This window comes from Haplochromis burtoni, unplaced genomic scaffold (genome assembly GCF_018398535.1).
Source record: "Haplochromis burtoni strain Fernald_Lab_line unplaced genomic scaffold, NCSU_Asbu1 Contig_465, whole genome shotgun sequence".
In the NCBI taxonomy this organism is placed as follows: Eukaryota; Metazoa; Chordata; class Actinopteri; order Cichliformes; family Cichlidae; genus Haplochromis; species Haplochromis burtoni.
This window is the reverse complement of record NW_024582826.1, coordinates 175,930-195,658: the sequence shown is the minus strand read 5'-3', so window position 1 is coordinate 195,658 and position 19,729 is coordinate 175,930. Positions and strand designations below refer to the sequence as shown.

The 19,729-nt window shown below is 44.8% G+C and overlaps 1 protein-coding gene across 3 annotated transcripts in view; it reads left to right on the top strand.

The window, feature by feature from the left end:
* The window catches only part of ttn.1 (titin, tandem duplicate 1), a 176,118-nt gene that overhangs the window by 98,166 nt on the left and 58,223 nt on the right, over positions 1–19,729 (top strand). For all 3 annotated transcript variants that reach the window (XM_042213665.1, XM_042213663.1, XM_042213662.1), the window contains 36 exons: positions 134–433; positions 784–902; positions 1,029–1,206; positions 1,337–1,621; positions 1,839–2,132; positions 2,266–2,565; positions 3,094–3,275; positions 3,605–3,734; positions 3,884–4,074; positions 4,334–4,763; positions 5,098–5,403; positions 5,635–5,816; positions 6,028–6,157; positions 6,339–6,490; positions 6,570–6,717; positions 7,577–7,742; positions 7,957–8,108; positions 8,568–8,864; positions 9,046–9,345; positions 9,748–10,062; positions 10,144–10,292; positions 10,518–10,668; positions 10,769–11,050; positions 11,148–11,450; positions 11,614–11,916; positions 12,633–12,914; positions 13,081–13,268; positions 13,360–13,471; positions 13,690–13,992; positions 14,155–14,463; positions 14,698–14,979; positions 15,067–15,366; positions 15,650–15,943; positions 16,030–18,999; positions 19,092–19,412; positions 19,553–19,729. The exon at positions 19,553–19,729 is cut by the window's right edge and continues 108 nt beyond it. In XM_042213665.1, coding sequence (XP_042069599.1) covers positions 134–433; positions 784–902; positions 1,029–1,206; positions 1,337–1,621; positions 1,839–2,132; positions 2,266–2,565; positions 3,094–3,275; positions 3,605–3,734; positions 3,884–4,074; positions 4,334–4,763; positions 5,098–5,403; positions 5,635–5,816; positions 6,028–6,157; positions 6,339–6,490; positions 6,570–6,717; positions 7,577–7,742; positions 7,957–8,108; positions 8,568–8,864; positions 9,046–9,345; positions 9,748–10,062; positions 10,144–10,292; positions 10,518–10,668; positions 10,769–11,050; positions 11,148–11,450; positions 11,614–11,916; positions 12,633–12,914; positions 13,081–13,268; positions 13,360–13,471; positions 13,690–13,992; positions 14,155–14,463; positions 14,698–14,979; positions 15,067–15,366; positions 15,650–15,943; positions 16,030–18,999; positions 19,092–19,412; positions 19,553–19,729 — 11,283 coding nt within the window. The remainder of the gene's footprint in view (positions 1–133; positions 434–783; positions 903–1,028; positions 1,207–1,336; positions 1,622–1,838; positions 2,133–2,265; positions 2,566–3,093; positions 3,276–3,604; positions 3,735–3,883; positions 4,075–4,333; positions 4,764–5,097; positions 5,404–5,634; positions 5,817–6,027; positions 6,158–6,338; positions 6,491–6,569; positions 6,718–7,576; positions 7,743–7,956; positions 8,109–8,567; positions 8,865–9,045; positions 9,346–9,747; positions 10,063–10,143; positions 10,293–10,517; positions 10,669–10,768; positions 11,051–11,147; positions 11,451–11,613; positions 11,917–12,632; positions 12,915–13,080; positions 13,269–13,359; positions 13,472–13,689; positions 13,993–14,154; positions 14,464–14,697; positions 14,980–15,066; positions 15,367–15,649; positions 15,944–16,029; positions 19,000–19,091; positions 19,413–19,552) is intronic.

Below are 19,729 nucleotides of genomic sequence, written 5' to 3'. Positions count from 1 at the left end.
TGACTCTGGCACAATATGGCACAACCTTATGGCCATATTGTGAAGGTAACAATGAAGACATCTCTTCCCAGTGTTCGTCAAATGTGCAAAGACCGTTAAATATAAAGTCACCTATATTCTCCTTTGTGCTCAGGTCCTCCTGATGCTCCCAACACTCCCAGAGTCCACGAGGTGACGGCAAGCACCGCGCACATCTCCTGGCATGAGCCAAAGGACAATGGAAGCCCCATCCTGGGTTACTGGATCGAGAGGAAGGAGGTGAACAGCAAACACTGGACCAGAGTCAACCGAGCCCTCCTCAACTCTCTCGAGGTGAAGGTGACTGGCCTGATGGAGGGCTTGACCTACATCTTCAGGGTCTGTGCTGAGAATCTGGCTGGCCCCGGGCCCTTCAGTGATCCGACCGATCGCATTGTCGCCATGGATGAAATCCGTGAGTGCAATACCAAAAGAGAACTTCAAAGAGAAAGCTCACATTTTCTTAAGTGTAGCATCAGATTTTTTGGTTTGATCTACTTCTTTCTAGTCATCACACCTGAGATGAGTAAAGTTAACACATTCTTATGACTGATAAAGATGTTTCAAAAGTTGTCCTGCAAACTTTATTAAATCTTCAAAATCTTCATCGACAAGAAATTATTTTAGTCTTTTTAATTATCAAAATTATGAATGACACATTTCTCATAAATAGAGAAAACTGCATATATGCTGCTGAAGGAAGAACTTGATTGTGTAGCAGTAAAGACCAAGTGCAGCCTATCATTGTTCCACTCTTCCACTCAGTGCCTCCTGGTCCACCAATTCCATGGATCGTGGACACCGGGAAGGACTCTGTTGTTGTGGCGTGGAAGCCCCCGCTGTACAATGGTGGTGGAGACATCCTGGGATACCACGTTGAGAAGGTCTGAAAAACTCTGTGAAGTAACCTCCTTGAATTACACGTTTAATAATCAGTAAATCTCCAACTGTGGGTCTTTCGTAAGAATCATGGATGTGGACGTGGTCAAACTCTTGTGCTCTTGTCACAGGTTCTGGCCGGAGAGAAAGACTGGAGCCGCAGCACCGAGTTCAGGTGTAAAGAGCTGACGTACACTGTGACCGGCCTCACTGAGGGAGCAGATTATTATATCCGGGTTCTTGCAGTCAATGATGCAGGCCCAGGAGCTCCTGGTGTTACTGAACCCGTTACCGTCAAAGAGCCCCAAGGTACCAGAAGTTCTATTACAGGGGCAAGACGCACTTTTACATATGCATTTTTAATGTGGGACAGTGTTTATAACTGTGCCTCACAAAACAGATGGCTTTCCAGTTCTGATTAACGGCTTGTGTCCTGCAGAATCTCCTGTTGTGGATTTCGATGACTCTGTGAAGAACGGCGTCATGATTAGGGCCGGCGAGTCTCTGAGGCTTCCTGCTGTGGTCCGTGGTCGACCCCAGCCGGAGGTAAAATGGGCCAAAGATGAGGCTGAAATCGACAAAGAGAGGATGATTGTGGAGACCGTGGGGAAGAACAGTACATTGTTCATCAAGAAGGCTGTGAGGGCAGATCACGGAAAGTACCAGATCACCGGCACCAACAGCAGCGGGAGCAAGACCGCCGAGACAAGAGTGGATGTTATGGGTTAGTGTTACATAAATTCAGTTATTTTAGGACTAATAAACTCGCTTTTTGAACTCAGAACACAAATGTGCATTTTTTTCTTTTGCAATCCAGAAGCACGTTGTGGTCTTTGAAGGGAACGATAGAACTGACTTCCGATTAGACTTTACTGTTGAAATCTAAATCATGTAATAAAAACTGTTATGTTCACATGAAATGTTTTTCCTGGTTCCTGCAGATGTTCCTGGGCCGGTGGTTGACTTGAAGGCTGTTACAGTTACCAAGAAGAACATCGTCCTCACCTGGTCTGACCCCGTGGATAATGGTGGCAGCGATATCATTGGTTATGAGGTGCTAAAGAAGGATGCCAATATGAAGCTCTTCCGCCAGCCCATTGAGACTGCATCCTGCAAGTGTGATGTCCAAGGCCTGCTGGCTGGCGAGCAGTATGATTTCAGAGTCATTGCCAGGAACAAGTATGGTGATGGACTTCCAGCAGACCTGGGTCCCATCTTAGCTGAGGATCCAAAAGGTGAGCTTACCAAATATGTCTTGATGCTGCTGTTAGCTCACACTTTAGGGCATTAATTAAGCCTGATGAAAAATTCAGTGGCCTGATGATCCAATTTTTTCAGTGATGGCTAAATTCTTTCAAAATGTTGCAGGTACACCATCTGCCCCAGAGAAACTGCACTACACCAACAGAAGCAAGAACACCATCACTCTGGCCTGGCAGCCTCCTCGCACTGATGGTGGCAGCCCCATCAGAGGATACTATGTGGAGAAGATGAGGTCTGACAGCACCGAGTTTGAAGTGGCCAACCGCAAGATCTTCACTGAGTGCTGTGGAACCATTGAGAACCTGTCGGAGAACCAGGAGTATGACTTCCGTGTCAAAGCCGTGAACGAGGTTGGAGAAGGAGATCCATCCAAAAGAATCACCGTCAAGATCCAGGATGATGAGAGTATGTTCAAAGTCTTAAGGCCCTATCACATTCACATGTGCAAAACCAATAGAAATAAAGCGTATAGCTGCGCAAAGTTCAACCACAATGTGAAGGAAAAGATTCTGTGCGCTTGAGTTCGAGCCTTTAAGCCTTCAACAGCTCTGCGGACCTCAGGAGGAAGGCAGTGTTGTGGAAAGGACACGCTCTTCACTAGTCGGGATAGTTACAAAGCTTTCTTCTTTATGAATAAGTGATACATGTTTTATGAAATATTTGAGCATAATACAACACGAACTCTCGTAGAGGATATCAAATCAAAGAGATGTTTTGAAATGATAAGCAGGCACATTTATAGTACACGTAGAGTGGCTGCAAAAAACAGACTTCCAAGCAGAGGCCCCACAAATTTTGGGCCCTTGGCTTTAGTTAGCAGTCAGTGCAACACATGCCATATCTGATGTGAAAGGGCCTAAAGGTTATGATGATACTTTACTTTTGTCAGGCTGATAAAGATTTGACACAATTTCCCAATTTTGTTGGCCAAAGTTGCTCCCAGCATTACAATCTTGAAATTCATCAAGAGCAACGCCATCAATGTGAGGAAAGGCGCCGCCATCGACATCCCAGCAGAAGTGAGGGGACTTCCTCTGCCGACACTGCAGTGGATGAAGGATGACGTCGTGATCGAGAAGACCGATGAGGAGAAGATGACGATGGAGACTGAGGAGGTCAGAACTAGTTTTAGTTTTATGGTATTATTATTCAGTGGAGCTACTGGTTTCACAGGAAGAAGTTCCCACATTTATTTACTTATGCATGTACGTTTGCCTATGTTTTTGTGTGACGAATGAATTTAAGCCACACTGTTGTTCATTTATATCTATTTGTCATGTTGAATGTTGGAGCAATGGAGAACATTTTTTACTGTTTCATCATTGGCACAGTTAATATAAAAGCAAAATCCTGCTTTACAGAGGATGAACGGATCTCTGACCCTTCGCACTCTGGATTTTAGAAATAGTTAGATCCTCAACAAATTAAGTTGTTTTATCTTCAGGTGGACCGGACAACCATAAGGACGAAGATCGCCATCCCAGAAACCATAAGGCAGGACAAAGGCAGCTACAAGCTGGTTGCTGAAAACTGCCACGGGAAAGCTCAGCAGATCATCAAAGTCGAGATCCTCGGTAAAACCTAAAATTCTGTTTGTATAATTTTAATGGCTTGTGTTTAACACTGCATCTTTTCCAATGTTTCACGTTAAATATGCAGTATTTAAACATTATTTTTCATCCCGATTGCTGAGCTGTACATGAATTTAACACTGCATTTTCAGACCGTCCTCTTCCTCCACGGAACATCGTGGTCTCAGACATCAAAGCAGACTCGTGCTACCTGACCTGGGACGCTCCAGAAGACAATGGAGGAAGCGAGATTACTAACTACATTGTTGAGCGCAGAGATGCAAGCAAGAAAAAGTCTGACTTTGATGTTCTCACCATCAACCTCATTGACAGGAGATATGGGGTAAGACTTGGCTGCAGAGCATGGATGCTACACAGACTTATTCAAAATGAATAATAATGAATCATTTTGTTGTATTAACGATAAAAGCAGTTTGTCTACAGACAAATACACAAGTCAGAACATTAAAAACTATTCCAGTAATCAAATAAGAAACGTTTCTGTTTTTATTAGAAATGTTATTATTATCAAAATAGTCCTACACAAACAGCTATTCAACCTTAATGCCTGATCAAGAACAAAATGTTTCCTGCTTCTTCAGGTGTACAAACTGGACTTGAATGGTAGCTACCAGTTCAGGATCAAAGCTGAAAACAAATATGGCGTCAGTGATGGCTGCGACTCAGAGAAAGTCCAGCTGCGGGATCCATTTGGTCTTCCTGGACCTCCACGTAATGCAAAGATTATTGCTGCTACAGCGACCACAATGACCGTGACTTGGGATCCCCCTCTGGACAACGGTGGTTCCACCATCCAGGGATATTGGCTGGAGAAGAGGGAACGTGGTGCTGTTTACTGGGGTCGTGTCAACCGAGCTCCAGTCACCAAACCGGCAGTGAAAGGCCTGCAGTACACCGTGCTGAAGCTCATAGAAGGAACAGAGTACCAGTTCAGGATTTCAGCCTGCAATGCTGCTGGTGTTGGACCGCCCAGCGAGGCCACAGAGTGCCGCTTTGCTGTGGATCCATGCAGTGAGTGACCCCAGACCAGCTTTGTTAATCCATGATTCAGATTTAGACTGGAAGACAGAGATTTGGATAAAAACACTGCTTTATATTTTTGGGTTATTTTTTTGCGCTCTAATTTAGATGATTTCATATGAGTAAAACCAAAGTTCCCTTTTCATTCTGTAATAATGAAAGGACGCAGACACACCAATGACTAAAATCTCCAAAACTAGGTAACTCACACGAAACCATTCTAGGTGATAGACAGCACTTCAGGTTCAAAATGTGCACATTGGATTATTAGGTAAAATAAAAAAGTCAAGTTAGACAGCCTGACCCCTCCGTTCTTCTTCCTTAGACCCCCCAAGCATACCTGGAAATCCTGAAATTAAAGACAAGACCAAGAGCAGCGTCACTCTAACCTGGACCCCACCGGACAAAGATGGCGGGAGCCCAATCAAGGGTTACATTATAGAGGTTCATGAGGAGGGCTCTCCTGATTGGAGGAGAGTGAATCCTGCTGATAAGCTCCACCCCTCCACTGAAATCACTGTACCTGACCTGAAGGAAGGCAAGAAGTGCAAGTTCAAGATTTACGCGGTGAACTCTGCTGGAAACTCAGAGCCTGCTAGGACTGGTGACATCCTGGTTCAGGACATCCTGAGTAAGAGATACAAACACAGATAAGAACCTCTGTTTAATACAGACCTGGACATAACAGACATGTTTTCATTTTCACCAGAGTTTTAATATTCTCATTCTGATTTGTGCAGCATAATTCAATACCGATTTAAAAGCAGAGCTTACATTAAGGACAGGATCAAACAGGACAGTGTGCCATGTGTGTCATGAACTCAAGGAAGGCATGTTTTCCTCCGATGTTTTTTCTCTCCAGTTGAGCCAACGGTGACTCTCGATGTGACTGCTCACGACCTGCTAAACTGTAGAGCAGGAACAACCATTAAGATTCCTGCCACCATCACCGGCCGACCCGTCCCCAAAGTCACCTGGACGTTCGATGGAACGGCTGAGACTGAGAAAAAGAACGATCTACACACTCTGCCGATTGACTCAGAGGTCAGACGTCCATATATTCTGTCCAAATGACATATTTTAATATTTTAAAATATATTCAGCTCATTCCTCTAAAGAAGGGTTTGAAAGATTATTCAGCCCTGATAATCTTAGAAGACAAAAACTTTACTGTTTTTATGGTTTGCAATCTGAATTATGGCTCAGCCAAGTTAGTGCTGAATGTGTTAAGGAGAGGGTGAAATTCTTGTCGCAGATCCATTCCACCGACACAACCTCAGTGATTGTGATCCCAGCCTGCAAACTAAACCACAGTGGCAGATACATTATCAACGCAGAGAGCCCTGCTGGACACAGAGTGGTCAAAGTCAGAGTCAGCGTCCTCGGTAAGGCTTTTCACACTGACACACCTGGCAGGGTGCTACAAAGTGTGTAATGACTACAATAGAAGTAAATGTACAAATTAAAGAAGGATATGTTAATTAAGTTAATTATGTCCAATTAGCAGTTTAAAATATGCCAAAAAACATTGAGTCTCTCTGTCTTTGACTGATTGTTACCCGGCAGACCTGCCCGGACCTCCCAGAGACCTGAAGATTAGTGACGTGACCAGGGGAACATGCAGACTCACCTGGAAACCCCCAGAGTGTGATGGAGGAGAGAGGGTTAAGAGCTACTTTATTGAAAAGAAAACAGCAGAGGGAAAAGCATGGACCAAGGTACAGCCTGCAGAATAACGGACATTAAGCTATACACTGTTTTGCTCCCATGTATTTGACGCTGATCTTGTTCTTCCAGGTAAACCCGGCCTGTGCTGCTCAGTCTCTGGTGGTGCCAGATCTGAATGAAGGCCAGGAGTACTTTTTCCGTGTACGTGCTGAGAACCGCTTTGGGTTTGGCCCCTACATCGCAAGCATTCAAAGGACCAAGGCCAGAGATCCAATCCGTACGTTCGATTTTTATTATCATCTATTATTTCCTGCTCTGGCTCATCTAAACAGATGGGTTTTATACACAGAAACCTTTAGTATAGCATAATACCTTACCGTTTGTACACAGTGTGCAAATCCAATATAAACCAAACTATCTTATCTGTTTTCTACTTTGGTATCGTGATGTTCAGAGCATGTGCAGATGATACTGTCAGACATACACAGAAAAAGCGCACTATTCCCAGCAATGTGACCTTAACAAACATCTAACAAAGTGTTGCTGAACAAATTAAAATTGCTTCTGTACACTGTAATTTGATTTTATAGTGTAGACCATAGGTGTCAAACTCTGGCAGCCTACTTACATTTGGCCCGTGAAGCCACACCAAGTTACTATCAGAGCTGGCCTGCTGGTATCATACAGCTAACATATATATTGTTTAGTATTAAGCTTTGCTTGTTCCATATTCAGTTTTTCAGCAAAGCGTGTTTGAGTCCATAAGAAAAGATTCATTCTTATATCTGGAGGATTAAATATATTTCAATAAATATTAACGTCAGCCCGCGACTTTGTTCCAGTTTTGAATTTTGGCCCACTGTGTGTTTGAGTTTGACACCCCTGGTTTAGACTGACTCTAAACTCAATTTTAACCCACACACTAGTTATGTGATAACAAGACTAACTTTTCAGACACAACTGAAATCAATAAAATAAATCTTGAGCACTATATCACAGAAGAAAATGGTATATCCTGAATTTACTCAAATCACGACAGAAATGACATTCAGCAGCAGCAGCATTACTCCTGATGAAACAAGTGTTATGTACATCGTGGCTGCTTGTGATCTGACACCAGTCTGTAATGTCTCCAGATCCTCCCGATCCTCCAACAAGGTTGAAGATCCAGAGCGTCAGGAAGGGCACAGTAACTCTGACCTGGAAGGCTCCAAAGAACGATGGTGGTTCACCTGTAACCCACTACAGCGTGGATCTCCTCTGCTGGGACAGCAGTGGCACCCAGAAGGAGTCCTGGAGGAGGTAAAACTTCACACATCTGCTCTCTTGGTTTCTGCTGAGACTCGATTTGAGAACATGTGGTATGGACTTACTCTGACTTTCTGACTACAGACCTAAATCTGTTAAAAATCTGGAAGATTCTTTTTTCTTTGTAAGCCAATAGAGACTCATCTTTACCTTTTCGAGCTGCTGTTGTGTTGGCTTTGGCTGTAACTCCATGTTGTGCTACATCCAGGTGCAACAGGAGAGATGTGGACACCACCAGCTTTAAAGTGGAGGACCTTACAGAGGGAGATGAGTATGAGTTCAGGGTGATGGCTTACAATGAAGTCGGACCGAGCCGACCTTCATCTACTGCTGGACCAATCATCATCCAGGACCAGAGCTGTAAGAGAAATTTAATAAAATGGGCAGTGGAGCTGCAGAGTTTGATTTTCAGTTCAGTATTGAGTCCGTTGAACAGCTCCTTATATTGTCACTTAAAACCCTACATAATGTGCACCTCTGCACATATGCAGTTACACTGTGTAGTAACAGTACACTTCAGTACTTTAGTCATATTTGTCATTTTATGGGTGCTAACCTGTGAAATGTGATGGATGCAGAGCTGGATGTTCTGTTTTTAAATTATGTCCTTTTTAACCTCAAGTTACAGTGTCCCAACAGCAGTATGTAATGACTATCAGTACCTTTCATAAAATAAACAAAGCACAATATTTTATGGACATTACCTTGAGTATTGCCCATATTTACTTTCGTCAGTGTTAGATTTCCACCTAGAAAGACAAGCTGCCAAAATGCAATTAAAAAGCAAATAACTGTCAAATCCTTTATTTCGTCCTCCAGGTGCTCCATCCATCGACCTGAATGAGTTCATGGAGGTGGAGCAGGGCTCCGACATTAGCATTGTGGCCCAAATTCGTGGCTGTCCATTCCCTACACTCACCTGGTACAAGGCTCCGCCCCACAAGTCCGACGCGAAGGTGGAGGTGCAGTACGACGAGCATATAAATAAGATTGTTTCGGACGACAGCTGCACACTGCTCATCCAGCAGGGCAAACGTCCCGACACAGGCCTGTACACGCTGGTGGCTTCCAACAGCCTTGGCAAGGCCTCCAAGGAGATGAGGCTCAACGTGCTCGGTACAATCACAAAACACACTGCAAACATATCTAAAATATCTCATGTTTTATTTTAACTTTCATATTAATTATTTATTTTCATGATAGTCGGTGTGGTGGAGTAAATTGCTGGAATTACAGTCATCGTTCACCAGAATAATTTCCACAGCATTATTTGAGTCTTGATTTTGTGTGGCTGCAGGCCGTCCCGGTCCTCCCTCTGCTCCCATTAAGTTTGAGGAGATTGGAGCTGAGAAGATCACGCTTTCCTGGCTGCCGCCGAAGGACGATGGTGGCTCCAAAGTCACGAACTACGTCATCTGGAGGCGGGTGGCCAACAGAAAGACTTGGGTGCCTGTCACCAGTGAGCCGAAAGAGCGGATCTGGACAGTGGAGAACTTGATGAAGGGACATGAGTACGTGTTCCGCATTATGGCACAGAACAAGTATGGAGTTGGAGAGCCATTGGACAGTGAGCCCGAGGTGGCCCGAAATCTCTACAGTGAGTTTAACCATCTGACTCTCAGCAGCAAACAAAGCTATGAAACCATTAATGGGTCGATTTAAAGTCAGTCACGTTTAAGGAAGCTTCATATACAGCATGCAATAATATAATTCTTCTCACATCTTCTGTTGCATTGTTATGCTAAACGACAGCAGGAGGGCTTTGTAATAGAGGATGACACTCAGAAAACATACCAAGCAGTAATCCATCTTTTAGTCATTCTTAACCATCAGCACAATAATAGCTGTGAGATTTTAACAAGTCATGCGAAACTATCAAATCAAATGTTCTTATTTAAAAGTGAAAGTGAGGATCAAAATGTAAAAGATGAAGGGGTACGACCTGCATCAGGTCTTCTAATCCTCTAACCTTTGATGCTATGTGTCTGCGCACCTGCAGCTGCACCTGGTCAGGTTGAAAAGCCGACAGTTACCAGCGTAACCATGGACTCCATGACTGTTAACTGGGAAGAACCTGAGGACGATGGGGGGTCCCCGATCACTGGCTACTGGCTGGAACGCAAGGAGACAACTGGCAAACGCTGGACCCGTGTCACCCGCGACCCGATCCGTCCCATGGGCCTGGGCGAGTCGTTTGTGGTGAGCGGACTCATTGAGGGATCCCAGTATCTATTCCGAGTCTCTGCCATCAATGCCGCAGGGCCCGGACTTGCCAGCCCTCCCACTGACCCCATCTTTGCCAGAGACCCTATCAGTAAGAATTACACTCTGAAATCACTAGAATTCATACAGGTTTTAAGGACACAATATTAACCACCTCTGTCTCCTCCTGTAGCGCCGCCATCTCCTCCAACCCCAAAGGTTTCTGACTGGACAAAGTCTACAGTGGACCTGGAGTGGATTCCTCCTCTGAAGGATGGAGGCTCCAAGATCATTGGTTATTGGGTGGAGCACAAAGAGGAGGGCACTGAAGCCTGGGTCAAGGTAATACAGTTCTACAAAGCAAACATCTGATAACTTCATTGACTGGCATATCTATCATGAGGCCAAACTTAGCAAACAGAAGAAGCCAAATCATTTCATGAAGTCCCAACCCAACATGAATAAACCGCAACTTCTCATGAAGCACAAAGCCTTAGTGTCTTATTAGAATAAACCATTTAAACATTCGTCTGTCTGTTAGATCCACTCCATTTTCATGTCTTTTAGGCCAAGGACACGGAAATCCGTGGCACCCGGTTTGTGATCACTGGTCTGAAGACTGGTGGTAAATACAGGTTCAGAGTGATTGCCTTCAATGCTGCTGGCAATGGTGAGCCAGGAGAAGTCCCAGAGGTTCTCGAAGTGAATGACAGAATTGGTAAGTCGGTCCGCTAATTTAGTCAAAGTTCTCCCAGCAATGACTTAAAAGACCTATATGGAGTCCTTTTGGAATAGACTACTGAGTTTCTTCCTTCCAGTTGCGCCTGAGGTCGACTTGGATGCCTCGGTGAAAGAAAGAATAGTGGTCCACGCTGGCGGCGTGATCCGAATCATTGCCTACGTGTCAGGCCAGCCATCCCCCGATGTCACCTGGAGTAGAGATGGAGCTGCACTGCCTCCTGAGGCTAAAGTGGAGACCACAGCCATCAGCTCATCTCTTGTCATCAAACCTTGCACTAGGAAACACCTTGGTGTGTACACACTGACCGCCAAAAATGCTGGAGGAGAGAAGACAAAGAAGATCACAGTGGAAGTTCTGGGTAACACACTGTTTTCATTAAAATGGAATTGTTGGACATTTAAAACCCACAGAAATTGTAAATATGTATTTATTACGTTTGATTGTGTCCTTCTTAGATGTTCCCGGGCCAGTAGGCATCCCCTTAGTTGCAGAGAACCTGAGCAGTGACTCCTGCAAAATCAACTGGTTCTTCCCTGAGAATGATGGCGGCTCACCTATAAGCAACTTCATTATTGAGAAACGTGAGGCTGAGCGCAAAGCCTGGACGTCGCTGTCCTACACCGCCAGCAGACAGAACGCTGTGGCTCATGACCTCACACCTGGAAAGGCCTACTTCTTCAGAGTAGCTGCAGAGAATGCCATCGGTATTGGACCCTTTCTGGAGACTGCAGCTGAGATTGTCGTCAAGGAACCCATCAGTGAGTTTAATTAAACAAACATAGTGGCCATTGGACACTAGAGGTCTTTTACTGCACTAAAGAAATGAAGAAGGTTATCTGATCCAACCAAGAGTACAAATCTAAATCACTAAGCGAGTTCCTGTCTTCAGATGTGAAGAATGTTTGTATGTTTGTTTTGTAGGTGTTCCTGACCGTCCAGAGGAGGTGGAAGTCACCAAGGTCACCAAAGATTTGATCAGCATTGCTTGGAAGGCGCCCAAGTATGACGGTGGCTCAGAGATCACTATGTATATCCTGGAAGCACGCATGATTGGCAAAGACAAATTCACTAGACTGACAAAGGAGCACCTGATGGACAGGAAATACACCTACGATGGCCTCAGGGAGGGTGACACCTATGAGTTTAGGGTCATTGCTGTCAATGAGGTTGGCCCCAGCAAACCATCTTTCTGCACCAAACCAGTCACCTGCAAGGACGAGCTGGGTAAGCGGTTGTCCACATTAGAACTGCATTATTATTGGCAGCGAACAGGGTTCAGTAAAACATGCCAGTGTCATCAACAAAAAATAAAAATGAAAAACAGTGAAATGATTGATTTCCATGAGGAACATCATGTCAGAAGATCTCTGTGAGAGGCCACTTCTTTGTCATATACAATATAAAGCAACCTGAGCAAACTGTTATAAATAAATATATAAATACAAAAATAATATTGAATTGAAATTTCATTTCTGGATTCACAGATCGTCTTCATCAGGTTACACGGTTTGCTCCAAAAATACAGTCAGAATAAAAGTTTTTTCACATTACATAATAAAATGTTCTTAGTGGGTCTTTAAATTAGGTAAACACAACCTGAGATGAACAGCAACACAACATATTGCACCATGTTAACACTAAGCCAAAATGGAGAAGCAGTGAAAAAAAACAGTATCGTCTAAGTATAACCATTATTACTGAAAGCAGTGACAATTCAATGGTCAGCATCACTCGTATTAGAAAATATCCATCAGAAAAAATAACAACAAGAAGGAACAGTAAATGAAAAAAAAGTACTTTGAATAAAATTACTTTTTTTTTATCAGACTCCACATGCCAGTGTGGTTTCTTACTCCCAGTAAGGCAAAAATAGAAAACAGAAATGCCGAGATCATCCTAAATGTATTAAATATTAAAAATGATGCTTTCCGTTTTCACAGAGCCGCCCACCATTGAGCTGGATTTCCGCGATAAGATCATCATCCGCGTGGGGGAGAGCTGCCTGCTGCAGGGCCGCTATACTGGTAAACCACCTCCATCCATCACGTGGTATCGTGACGACAAGGAGCTGAAAGCTGACAAACACATCATGTTCAAGAACACGCTAACCACCATGTCGCTGGGCCTGATGAAGGCAGAGCGTGAACACAGCGGCAGATACGTGGTCGTTGTAGAGAACAGTACCGGATCCAGGAAGGGAGTCTGCAACATCACGGTTGTTGGTACGTCAACACAGATCTCAAAGAGACGTAGCAGCTAAATGACTGATTTATTTTACATTTACTGCTTTCAAGCAGACTGAAATACAAGCTTTCTAAATAATGCAGGGAGTGCGTGATCACACAACAGAGAACTCATTTCTGTTTGTCTTTTCTTTCTGCCCTCCAGACCGCCCGACTCCTCCTGTTGGCCCAGTGGTGTTTGAGGAGGTTCACAGGGAATACATGGTGATCTCCTGGAAGCCTCCTTTGGACAGTGGTGGTGTTGATGTCTCTAATTACATAATTGAGAAAAGAGACATCAACAGAGAAACCTGGACCACAGTAACATCTGCCACCACCAAGACCACATGCAAAGTAGGCTGATGTGGCTCTACAAGATGTTCAGAGGTCCTGTTAAAGGTTTGCTGCAGTTGAGAGATGCTTACATGTTGTTGTTTCTTCTCAGATCCCCAAGCTGACAGAGGGCAGGGAGTATATAATGAGAATCTGTGCTGAGAACATGTACGGTATCAGCGACCCTCTGGAATCTGAGGAGATGAAAGCCAAAGATCTCTTCAGTACGTTCATGGAGTGCTATTTTTTTTTTTGCTGTTCCAGTTTGAGGTGTCAAATTACCAGTGAGAAAAAATGTTCTTTTTAACTGGAAGACGTATGAAAAATTTACCAAAAAAACCAGCAAAAGAAAAATGATAAATGATCTGCAAATAACTGGTGTGCTCAAAGTTACCAAATGTCGTTCCCTATGTGTCTGTTTGCTCTTGCTGCCTTCCTGCAGGAGTCCCCGAAGCCCCTGAAATGCCAACAGTCAGGGAGGTGTATGGCACCAATGCTCTAGTGCTGTGGAACCGGCCTCGTGATGGTGGAAAGCCCATCACCAACTACATCCTGGAGAAAAAAGAGACCACAGCCAAGAGGTGGTCCAGGGTCACCAGAGACCCACTGTACCCAGCCACTCAGTATCGAGTCCAGGATCTAGTGGAGGGTTGCGAGTATGAATTCAGGGTGATGGCTGAGAATGAACTCGGACCTGGAGATCCCAGTGTCCCCTCCAAGCCCATACTTGCCAAAGACCCTATTGGTTAGTTTGTCAAAGACATTAAATATTTGTAAAAACAGTACTATACTCAGATGTTCCTTGTGCATAAAAGGTCCCTGCCATAAAGTTACAAATATTTTAGGTGCCCATCTTTGCTACTAGGATTAAGAAAGCGTTTCAGATTTTTTTTTTTTTTTATCACAGTGCGCCCCAGTCCTCCTGTGACCCCCGAGACCTATGATAAGACCAAGGACTCCGTCAGCCTGAAGTGGAAGATGCCACGCCACGACGGGAGGGGACGAATCTTTGGATACCTTGTGGAGTACCAGACGCCTGGTGCCGTAGAGTGGATGCAAGCCAACGAAACCCCAGAGCAGTGCCCTGACCTCCACTATGTGGTGACAGGGCTGGCTGAAGGACACGAGTACAAATTCAGGATCTTCACTGTCAATGCTGCCGGCAAATCAGATCCTGCTTATGTCAAGGACACCATTAAAGTCCATGACAGGCTTGGTAATAGAATCAGTTGCACTTGTTTTTTTTCTGTATTTTAAGTTTTTTGAACAACATATTCTTTAAATACAGAAACATATAGAAATGTGCAAAATAAACAAATTATGTTACAATATTTTCATTTGTATTAAAGATTTATCATTTGAATGCATTTTTGCTTAGCTGCCAGGGCTTTCTGCCTTTTCCCCCTACATTTACTAAATTCTGTAAACTTTTTTCCATTTGCCTCCACAGAGGAACCACAGTTGCTGCTGGATGCCAACATGGCACGTGACCACCTGGCCATGCTGGGATCTGACATCACCCTGAGTGCCACCATCAAAGGTGTGCCGACGCCCACAGTCAGCTGGAAGAAGAACGATGCAGACGTTCCTGCTCACATCACCGTCGCTGTTACTGCCACTGGCAGCAAAGTCTTCATCCCGAAGTGCGTCCGTGCAGACTCTGGCAACTACACCATCACTGTTGAGAATGCTGCTGGAAAGAAGACAGCAACCGTTGCTGTGCTTGTGCTGAGTAAATTCACTTTCTGTTAATACGATGAATTATTGAGTTCAGATCATATTTGAGTTTTACTTGACCACAAACTTTTGTTTCCGCTAGACAAGCCTTCTCCTCCCAGGGACTTGGCAATCTCTGATGTGACCAGTGAGTCCGCCTACCTCACGTGGAAGGCTCCAGAGGACAATGGCGGTGCCGTCATCTCTCATTACATCGTGCAGAAGAAGAACGTGGCTGCTGAGCAGTGGGTACCTGTTGCTGCGGCCAATAAGAAACTGAGTCTGATGGCCATGTACCTGATGGAAGGAATCCAGTATTTGTTCAGGGTAGCTGCAGAGAACCAGTTTGGCAGGAGTGATTACGTAGTGACCAAAACACCCATCAAGGCTGTCGATCCTCTCTGTAAGTGAAAGTCATTACTGCGTGACGTGGTCTAATTTGACACACTTTTAAATAGTGATTCTTCAGCTGCTTTGGTAAATTGATAGTTGTATGCCATGTCATTATTGTAGGGTCTTTATCTTACAATAAAAAGTGTCTTGAGGCAAATGTTGTTTTTGGCGCTAAATAAATAAAACTGGAATAAAGTGAAGCTTTAAAAGTGTAACTGTAAATTTATACATTTGAATCCCATCAATAAAAAGCATTAAAAAGCAATTAATTTCTTATTTCCTGGATACTTTAGATCCTCCTGGCCCACCCAAGAACCTGCACCATACTGATGCAGATAAGACAGAGGTTTGGTTGGCATGGGAGTGGCCTGACCGCACCGGCGGAAGTGAAATTACTGGCTTCATTGTGGAGCACCAAGAAGAGGGTCAGACTGACTGGGTCACCTTCAAGACCGTAAGCAACAATCACACCCATGTCACAGGTCTGGAGGAGGGCAAGACTTACCGCTTCAGGGTCAAAGCTCAGAACGCCATTGGCGTGAGCCGTCCCGACACCAGTGTCCCTGTCACATGTCAGGAGAAAACATGTAAGAAACATAACTTTGCTGTATTGTAAATGCTCAACATTCTCCTGAAATAATTATAATATTTCTGCTCTGTTACTCTCTTTCAGTGCCACCTACTATTGAAGTTGATGTAAAGCTTATTGAGGGTCTCACTGTCAAAGCTGGCACCACTATTGCTCTTCCAGCCAAGATGGTGGGCATCCCTCTTCCCACTGCCAAATGGATGACTGATGGCAAAGAGATCACATCTGAGGGCCGCTATCACATTCAGTCAGCTGAATCCACAACCACCCTAAGTATCCCTGAGTGCCAGAGAGCAGACTCTGGAGAGTATATACTCACTGTGTCAAATCCTGCAGGCAGCAAAACTGTTGCCCTTCATGTGACCGTCCTGGATCTTCCAGGTCCACCCATTGGACCCATTAATATTTTGGAAGTCACCCCTGATTACATGATGATCCAATGGAGAGCCCCAAAGGATGATGGTGGAACACCTATCACCAACTATGTGGTGGAAAAGAAGGATGTGAAAAAACCATGGGAGCCTTGGTCTGTGGTTAGCTCCAGTGGCACAGTGACTAGAGCCAAGGTGTCCAGACTAGAGAAAGGCCGTGAGTACATTGTCCGTGTGCGTGCGGAGAACAAGATTGGTATCGGTGCTCCACTTGAGAGTCCTCCAACTATTGCCAAACACATGTTTAACCCTCCCGGCCCACCAGGCCTACCAGAATGTTCTGATATAACAGAGAATGCTGTAACAGTGTCATGGAGCCTGCCTGACTATGATGGAGGAAGTCCTATCAGTGGTTATGTGGTTGAACGCAGAGAAATGACAGGAAAGTGGATCCGTGTCAATAAAACACCTGTTCTCGACCTCAGATATAGAGTCTCTGGCTTATTTGAAGGGAACACTTATGAGTTCAGAGTATTTGCAGAAAACATTGCTGGTATCAGTGAGCCCTCGCTTACCTCTGATCCCATCAAGGCCACCCGAGCCATCACCAAACCTGGCCCCCCTGGTAATCTTAAACTGAAAGACTGGAGTAAGTCCCATGCTGACATCTGTTGGACCAAGCCTACAAGAGATGGAGGTAGTCCCATTCTGGGGTATGTAATTGAGGCTCAGAAGTCAGGAACTGCCCAGTGGGACAGAATCAACAAAGACCTTGTCAAGATGTGTGCCTATAGAGTTCCAGGCCTCATCGAAGGACTAGAGTACAGACTCCGCATCAGAGCCACCAATAAGGTTGGAGACAGTGAACCCAAGGAGCTACCTCAGACTATCTTGGCAAAGGACATCCTGGTACCACCTGAAGTTGTTGTTGATGTGTCATGCCGTGACTCTCTGACAGTCAGAGCAGGTCAGATTATCAGTTTGATCACTAGAGTCAAAGGCAGACCCGATCCAGAGATCACTTGGACCAAGGATGCCAGAGCTTTGGCCAGGGATAAGCGCACACAGATGAACAACAACTACCCACTGTGTGAACTCATCATAAACGATGCAGTCAGATCAGACTATGGTAAATATGCTATTGTGGCTAAGAACAGCAGCGGGCAGGCACAGGCTGCCATTGTTGTCAATGTCCTAGACACACCGGGAGCTTGCCAGAATATAAAAGTGGCTTATGTGACCAAGAAATCCTGCATGGTTTCCTGGGAGAACCCTGAAGACAATGGAGGAACTGAGATCACGCAGTACATTATTGAATGTCGTCAGCCCAGCCAGCGAGGATGGACAGTGGTTTCCAATGACTGCACTAAGCGTCTGATAAAGGCTCCTCTTACAGAAAGTTGTGAATATTTCTTCCGGGTCAGCGCAGAGAACAAGATTGGCACTGGTCCACCCACTGAGACCAAGACACCTGTATTGGCAGTTGATCCCATTGAGAAACCTGGTGAACCTATTGACTTCCATATATCTGAGATAGGCAAGACCTTCTGCTTCCTCAAGTGGAAGAAGCCAGATTATGATGGTGGTAGCCGTAATCTGGGTTATCATATTGAAAAGAAACCAAAGGAGGCTGATGAGTGGGAGAGGCTTCACAAGGGTGCCATCAAGGAGACTTACTTCATGGCCGACAGATGTATCGAAAACCAGATCTACCAGTTCAGAGTTCAGACTAAGAATGAGGGCGGTGAAAGCAGCTGGGTTACCACAGCTGAAGTCATGGTTAAGGAACAGTTAGTGATTCCTGAGATCAAGATTAAATTGGATGGAACCCTTATAGTGAAAGCAGGAGGCTCCATTCCTATAGAGGCAACAGTGACGGGCAAACCCCAGCCTGATATCAAATGGACCAGGGATGAAAGCACAGAGGAGATTAAGAAGGGCCCCAGGCTTCAAATCGAAAGTGGTGCAGACTTCTCTAAACTTCTGATTACTGGAGCAAGGCGCACTGACAGTGGCAAATATGCTGTTACTGCCTCCAACAATGCAGGAACATGCTCTGCTCATGCCAAGGTCATTGTACTGGATAGACCTGGCCCCATCAGGGATCTCAAGATATCCGGTATCACTAATGACAGGTGTCATCTGGCCTGGGAAATCCCAGAGGATGATGGTGGCTGTGATATCTACAACTACATAATTGAGAAATGTGAGACCAAGAGGGGAGTCTGGTCTGTTCACTCCAATGCCGTCATCACCAACAAAGCGAAGGTAACTCGTCTTATTGAGGGTAATGAGTATATGTTCAGAGTTAGAGCCGAGAATAAAATGGGCTCTGGACCAGCAGTACAGAGTGAAGCTATTGTTGCTGGAACGCAGTTCAGTGTACCTGGTGCTCCAGAAGCACCAGAGGTCATCAAGATTGCCAAGGAGGAGATGACTGTTCAGTGGTCAGAGCCAGAGAAAGATGGTGGAAAGCCAATCACAGGATATCTGTTGGAGAAGAAAGAGGAACATGCTGTTAAGTGGTCTCCTGTCAACAAGGATCCAATTCCTGGAACTCGTTTCACAGTTACTGGACTCCTTCCACTTCATGAATACCAATACAGAGTGAAGGCGGTGAATGAAATTGGCATCAGCAACCCAAGCAAGGCTTCACGTGCAATCACTGCTAAGGATGCAGTTGGTATGTTGCTAGTAATAATGTTTACATTCTGCTTAATGTTGATAGTCTAGAAAGTCTCAATGGCTACACAAACCATTCTTCTCTTATTACAGAGCCACCTGCACCTCCTACTAACTTGAAGGTTGTGGACAGCACCAAATCCACAGTCACCTTGGGATGGACCAAGCCGGTGTCAGATGGCGGAGCTCCCATCATTGGTTATGTTGTGGAGATGAGGGCAAAGGGATCTGTTAAGAAAGGTGAAGATGGCTGGAAGAGGTGCAACGTGGCAGCTCAGCTGATCATATGCGAGTTCACAGTCACAAGTCTGGATGAGAACCTTGTGTATGAATTCAGAGTGTCAGCTCAGAACCAGGTGGGCATGAGCCTGCCATGCAATCTGGAAGGCGCCGTGATTCCCAGGGAGATTCTAGGTGAGGACGTAATTGAATTTAATTATAATTCACGTAAAGTGTAACAGAAAATGTATTTAGACTCGAGGACAGTGAATTTACACTAAAATGTGATCTATGCTTGCTATTAAAAGATAACTCCACTGTTACTCTTCCAACAGAGACACCCGAGATAGACTTGGATGCCAACCTAAAACAGGGATTAACCGTAAGAGCCGGTTGTCCCATCAGATTATGTGCCACCATCAGAGGCAGACCACCTCCAAAGGTGATTTGGAGGAGGATGGGTATTGACAACGTGGTCAGGAAGGGTAAAGTTGACATCATTGACACCATGA